At 39.9% G+C, this 7,347-nt stretch overlaps 1 protein-coding gene across 1 annotated transcript in view; it reads left to right on the forward strand.

The window, feature by feature from the left end:
* crlf3 (cytokine receptor-like factor 3) overlaps positions 1–3,487 on the forward strand; it is a 26,372-nt gene extending 22,885 nt beyond the window's left edge. The window contains exon 9 of the mRNA XM_080725021.1: positions 401–3,487. Coding sequence (XP_080581147.1) covers positions 401–678 — 278 coding nt within the window. The 3' untranslated portion in view covers positions 679–3,487. The remainder of the gene's footprint in view (positions 1–400) is intronic.
* Positions 3,488–7,347: the final 3,860 nt, after the last annotated feature.

The raw sequence follows: 7,347 nt of genomic DNA on the forward strand, positions 1-7,347 counted from the left end.
TACAAGGGGTCCTCCAAATCTTTGTGATAGAAACGTTTTTTTCCTCATTTTTTATATTAACCACTTGAACCGTGGTGTCCTTATTCTGAGAACTTTAGCCAAAAATATTTTTTGGCAAAGAGCTTAATGTAGAGGGGAAAAAGAGCAGACTAAGTACAGAGCGAAAGGTCAAGTTTATTAAGTATTGACGGAAGTGAAGTGGTTAAATATCTGAAAAAACAAATTGACATGAATCCAAAATACACTGATGATTGTGCTGTCAAACAATAAACTATACGGAATCTATGAAAAGATGGTGGGGGTCCCTGCTTCATCTCTCTCTCTCAACTAAGGGGTCCTTGGCCTGAAAACGTTGAAGACCCCTGGTTTATACTCATCCACCCCTCCAATCCCTCCCCAGGTGCGGTGTCGGTCAACGGCAAGGAGATGACCAACCAGCTGCCGCCCATCGGCGTGGGCTCGGCGGTCACCTTCGACATGGAGGTGGTCAGCATGTTCCCCATCAGCAACAAGGCCGAGCCAGCCGCCGACGGGACCTCGGGCAACTTCAAGCTGCGGGTGACCATCGGCTCGGGAAACCGGGAGGTGGTGTTCGACTGGCTGCTGGAGCAGGCGGTGGACTGCCTCTGCTTCGGCTGCTCCTTCGCCCACCACGGCTGGAAGGTGCTGGTCTTCTGAAAAAAAGAAAAAGAAAGAAAAAGGAACTCATCCTGCCCTCGGTCGCCTCGATCCAAACACACCTCCCCCCATACCCCCCCTGTGCCCTCTCCTCCTTTTGAGGTCAAGGCGTTAGATGCTGGACAGTATTTTGAGGATTCTTTTCAATTGAACGAACAGGATGGGGCTAAGCAGTAATGGCAGCAGGCATTCATAAATACAAACATAATTTGACCACATTAGAGCCCGGCCAATGCCAGATTATGGGGTCTGATGCCGATCCCGAGTCATAGGCTGCCGATTACGGATGTTTTAACTGATATTGTAAAAAGAAAACAGTAATTTTATTTTATTTTACCATGACCATATTCAGAGATGTTCAAAAATAACTGATCTATTTATAGCTTATAGCTTGTAAATCTGTTATTTTTGAAAATCTCCTGTTTGATCACATGTTATTTGTTCAAATAAATCTCCAAGGAAAGCAGGTGGTCGGAGGACATTGGTTGGTGGCTGGTAGTCAAACCAGAGTTCTGTCATGTTGAAAGGTTAGCGAGTTTCTTGTCTTGTCGGTTTTATGTTCGGTTTCTGGGCCCGTCGAGAGCTTGGCCATCGTTTACAGACACCCCCACCCCCCACCGTTCCCCAATGGCTTTGAGTCACCTATTTCCCTTAATGCAGGGAAGGGTTTTACCTGGCTGTCTATTGTGTCTACCGTTTGTATCTATACATTTGTTGTAGTTTAGTATCGGCTAGAACATGAATGTGGTGAATTCTGTACTGAAGTGAACAGTGCACCATATCAAGACAAAAAGACTATCTGACCTCCTGTGTGAAGAGGAGAGGAATGTGTGTGTGTACAGTATGTTCTGTTGGGGTTCACAGAAAAGGTTAAGCCGCAAAGCATGCTGGTTATTTTATTGCATCAAAACCACAGCCACTGTGAAAGTCTCTTCTTATATATATTTTCTTTTGTCACCTTAAAAAGCCTATAAGGCTCAAGTCTGTTACATTTACGTTAACCTGGCTTAATTTCAAGATCTTAATGTAAAAGAAAAATAGTATTTTCGCTTCTCTTTTGTTGTTTCGCTAAGACAATCCTACCAGTATTTACAAAACTGTATAACTTGTAGTTACTTTAATGGGGGAGGAAGGTTTTTTTCATGTGAATTTTGAGGAACATCTTGTTTAGGAAAAGTAATTCAATCACTAGCTTTTTTTTAACCACTTGAACCCTAGTGTCCTTATTCTGGGGCAAACATTCTGCAACGAAATAGTTGATTTAAGAGGTCACTGAGCTTGTAGATCGGCAAAGATATTTGTTGTAGAGGGAAATATGAGGATCTAGTAGCCTATAGAGCATTGGAGGACTCCATTCAACTAAGTATATAGGGTTTCAGTGGTTAATGTAAATTTCAACAAGCTAGCTTAGACCAATCCAGTTCATGTGTCCAGTTTTTATTCTATTATTTTTTGTGTTTGGTAATGGCAGTCTTACTGTTCTAATAGAGGACATTGTAAACCACAGTTGACCAACAGAAGTAACTTAAAACCTTTTACTAACAAGTAACTGAATAACTTCAAGTCAGTTATCTAGAATCTACGTTGTGTGTGAATAAAATATGTAACACTGCCTGTGACATCATTGACAACTAACACTGCCTGCTGGGGTGTCGCACCAAATTCTGGGCCCTGGGTTTAACTATTGAAAAAAAGCAGATATACGAGCTCGTAGATCTGCTATTTTTCAATAGCTAAAGTATAAAATAATTAGAGCCCCTCCACCTTGGGCCCTAGTAACTCAGTCCCACTTTTATTTGTGACAGTGACGCCCCTGCCTGTGACATCATTGAACTAACACTGCCTGTGATATCATTGAAAAAGAAGGGGCTGATGTGTCCATTAAGCCAAGGCCTTGTCGGAGTAATGAGATGTCGTTGCCTGGCTCCACCCCATAAACCCGCCCACTCTCTGAGCTAGAGATGTCGGTCCCCCCCAAATGAGCTCTTTTAGAAGAGTGCCTTGCGTTTTAAGCTGGGAATAAAATAAAAGATATATATAAAACGCTGGAGGTCACACTGCATATAACACTGCCTGTGACATCATGAAGATGTTTAAATCTGTAGTGTCTCCTTTCCTTGTGAAACGACAGGAGATTGAGACCCGGTAGAACGTTGCCCACGTCCACAGGTATGTGACTGACGTGAGGAGACATGATTCGTCCAGACAGTGGGCTAGTATGGGGAGTTAGTGTTATGTCTATATTTCGACGTTCCATTTGTTCGACGCGGGTGAATGTTAACCTGGTGAAATGCTAACCTGCCGACGCTGGTGAATGCTAACCTGGTGAATGTCAACCACTATGCCTAAACCTAACCCTTTGTCGAAATAATGACATGTAGAAATAGCTAGATTTTTCCGCTAGCATGATGGTTCATAGTTACTCATCAGACCCTTTACTAATCAGCCGTCTATCTATGCACCCTTTATAGATGCCGATCTATGTTTTGACTTCTACAATCTACACGCCTTATTTTGAATGGATCCATTTTTAACTCGGAGTACTCAAACGGAACCAATTGGTTTCGTTTGCATACTCTGCAGTTACATGAACACAGAGGACTTTAGTGTTCATTTGGCTGATTTAGACCTTTTATTTTATTTTTTATTTTATGTATTGTCAGTGTTGTGAACAATGTTTGAGGTAGTGAGGTAGGACTGGCCCTGCCAACCAACGGTACGTTCAGTTCACTGCCAACGTCTCACTCCAGTAGTGGATGCCTCCCATTATATTCATTCAACTGTGACTGGCTGTTTAAAGGCTTGTGATGTGGAATATTTGTATTGTCAGTCTCACTATATCTGAATAGAGAGACTTGTATTTGCAATAAAGTGCCATTATGTACGTTTTTGTGATTGAGTTTTTTGATGTTTCGATGCCGTCAGTGGTGGAAGTACACACATTATTTTTTACTTGAAGTAACTTACGATATACTTACAAAAGTCCTGTATTCAACAAACGTATTAGCATCAAAATACTTAAAGAACCATACGTAAAACTACTCATTACAAGTTTTCAAAACATAGAAAAAACTTGTCGTGTAATAGGGCTGAAGTGATTAATGTATGTTTTGTAAAAATCAAAATCTACAAAGTAACAAATAACTCCATTTAGATCAAGCAGTACAAGTTGGACAATAGTACAAAACTCTTTATTCTTTTAAATAGAAAACCATTCTCTGTGACTTCTTTCATTATTACAAAGTGGTCAACTTCAAGCTGGTTTGATATTTGCTGTTCCGTTCTCTTCCATCCTGTGCAAACTGCTGCTGGTCTTGTGTGGAGGATGGTGAAGACGCCCTGTAAACTGGAGCGGTCACTAAATCCATCAAAGGACTATGGAAGGACAAGAAAGAAAAAAGCAAAGTACACTCACTGCACTAACAGGCAGGACTATTCATATGATATTAACCTTGTATGTTACACCAGTGGTTCTCAACCTTTTCAGGCCATGACCAAGCAAAATAATCATATTTGAACCGGGTACCCCACCCCCCCACCCTGCACTTGGAATGAAGGAGTTGAGGCATTACATTTTCGGTTCCATAGATAAATATTGTGAAAACAGCAGATCTAGCTTTAGATCAGCTATTTTCAACAAAACATTTTTGCCTCTTTTTTTTTTAATAGTTTGATTATTTTTCTTTGTATTACAAGTCATAAGTCCTTATAATTGTCACGTCACTGTCCCAACTTAAAAAAAATAATAATCATATGGTGACTCCCCCGGGGGGTCCTGACCCACAGGTTGAGAACCTGTTCTAAAATTGGAACTGTATTCACACTGGTCCTCCTGCTTAAGACGAAGCAGCAGTAATGGAAATAAACAGATTTTACTTACGGTAGTTGCAAGTTGTGTGTGGGTGCCACATACAGCACTGTACACCGAAAGCAGTCTCTGAGCTCGACGTGGCGAAGGTGTGCAGTGTGACACCCACCGAAACTAAGTATAATTTGGGCTTTTAAGATTTTATATTCCATGGCGTGTTGCGTTGTTTGCTTGAAAATGAGTTACATTTAATGAGCACAAGTCATGCCATGGAGCTTAAATTAGAGGCATTAAAAAAGGCTGGTCTCCTCAGCATCTGTATCATGAGTTTCAGTGGACTGGCCTTTAATCACATGTTGAATAATAAACATGAAGTTGTGGGAAATCTCAATGGAATGACTATGAGTTTATCAATAACGGATTCTGGTTAAACTGCACTCAAAGATTGGAGAAAAGAAAAAAAAGAGAGAAATTGAAACCACACCCCCCAGTGGCTGTCCCACAAAAGCCATACTGTCATCCACCTGCATTATAATAAAGCAAAACCAGTCAACACGTGCATCTCAAATCATTGTGAAGAATAGGGCCGTCACAATTATTACATAATCGTCTAATCGTGATTATTTGACATTATCGCAATTATTTTGTCATAATCGTCATAATCGTGAATGTTGAAAAATTTCAAGAAATAGTGGAAATATCGCGACGCGTTGTGAGCTTGTAGATCGGCTATTTCCACTATCAATGTTATTTTTTAAGTAGTAAGTTGTCAAATATGTCAGTAATTTCTTTGTATATTTGTGTCATATCTACCATGTACAACTTCAAAGCCTAAAAGCCAAACAGAAATGTAATTATCAACGACAAATACACAATTAAATCGTTAATCGCCAATTATTTGAGTGACAATTAATCGTCATGTAAAATGTCATATCGTGACAGCCCTAGTGAAGAATCAGCATGAACTGTGTGTTTTGTTTCACAACATTACACTTTCCAAAAGGTGTACCCATAATATAAAGTATTGACGGTATGCGCTTTTTAAAGATCCTAAGCAGAATCAAGGCGACTAGAAAAGAGGATTTAATAACAGTTTTTCATAGGACAAACCAAAATCTGCAACAAATTCATCCCCTTTGGTCTGCAACCTACCAAAAAAAAGAAAACAAATAAACAATATATATTTTAACCATCCCCACTATGAAACAAACCTCCATATTATACCAGTGAGCTCTCTAAACAATATTGATCCATTTCACAATGTCTTATATTCATTGGTGGTGGGCTGGGAGGGAGCTATGGTTAAGAGAAATGACACATGAACCCTATAGCCTTCCTGTTCTGAGGGCCAACATTCGGTGAAAATAGGCAATCTACAAGCTCACAAGACAACACATTGTGAGCTTATACATCATCTATTTGAGGTGTAGATTTGATGTAGAGGGGAGAAAGAAAAGAAAAAAAAGAGGTGGACCAAGTACAAGTCCCTGTGGACCGCAGTCAATTAAGTAGAGAAGAACTTTTCCATTGATATTCTAAATAGCCATTATTTTATGCTTAGAATATTGAAAAATAGCAGCTCACAGCGGGGCACCGAGTGCCGCGCTGGGAGCTTGTAGATCTGCTATCTTTTGAAAAATCTTGAAAATGTGTGCAAATCTTTGAATATTGTTTTACCCATTTCTATACATGTCTCTAAAGGTTTTTGAAAAAACGCATGGAAGCGGCAAAGAGTGCCGCGATGTGAGTTTGTATATCGGCTATTCATTTTATAGTTAATGCATAAAATAATGGTTAAAGTGGTTCCAGGTCTTCTTAATTAAGTTAAAATGACATCACAAAAGATTAAGATTGTTACTCGTTCAAATGTGGTTCCCTTTGACTGGTCATAAAGGAACACTGGAATGCAGTGGAGTCGAGATGCATGCAAGCAAAGCAGCGCAGCGTGTCTGTCTGTCTGTCTGTGTGCTGGCAGTGGAGCGCAATGTGGAGGTCTTTACAACAGGGACTCTCAACCTTTTGAATTCCAGACCATCAGGTAGATGAATGATCCACACTGTAAAATCCTGTTTAACCCATTTAGGCCTAGAATTATTGAACGCTTTTTTAACCAGTGAAAAATAGCAGATATACAAGCTCACAGCGCGGCACCGAGTGCCGCGCTGCAAGCTTGTAGATCTGCTATTTTTGAAAAAGTCGTGAAAATGTGTGCAAATCTTTGAATATATGTATTTTCAAAGCGAACGTTTTTAACTCAAATTTGACTAACTGAGCTCTAGTTAAGTGAAAAGGACCTTTTCTTTGACAATGGCTGGCCAGATTGCTGACATAGAAACATAGGTTTTCCAAAAAACCTTAGGATTCAAAAGACACTTATAGAATCGGGTCAAAATTCTAATTTTCACGATTTTTCAAAAATAGCAGATCTACAAGCTCGCAGCGCGGCTGTGAGCTTGTATATCTGCTATTTTTCAATAGCTAAAGCATAAAATAATGATACACAATTATGTGTACCCGTTCTAATCAACTCTGTGAGGGTACAAATGCAACCAAATGGTGTGTGTCTATTTGACTTGACTTGGCAACCCAGGACTAGCATTTCATGTAGTGTAGCTCACATGCTACGCTCAGTACGAGACAAATTGATTAGTGGACACATGGCGAGCAGACGGGGTGCTAGCAGCCTGCAAAGCAGAAAGGCCATATAACTTCATTGCCCTATGTTCCTTTCCAATTCATTGTATGTATGTGTATATATATATAATTATAAATATATATATATATTTAAAAAGAAATACAAACAGATAATGAATCAACTGTGTAACACAGCCAAACAGTGGGGGGACAGGTGGATATCATTC

The sequence above is a fragment of the Nannobrachium achirus genome (genome assembly GCF_963921795.1).
Source record: "Nannobrachium achirus genome assembly, chromosome: 4".
Taxonomy (NCBI): Eukaryota; Metazoa; Chordata; class Actinopteri; order Myctophiformes; family Myctophidae; genus Nannobrachium; species Nannobrachium achirus.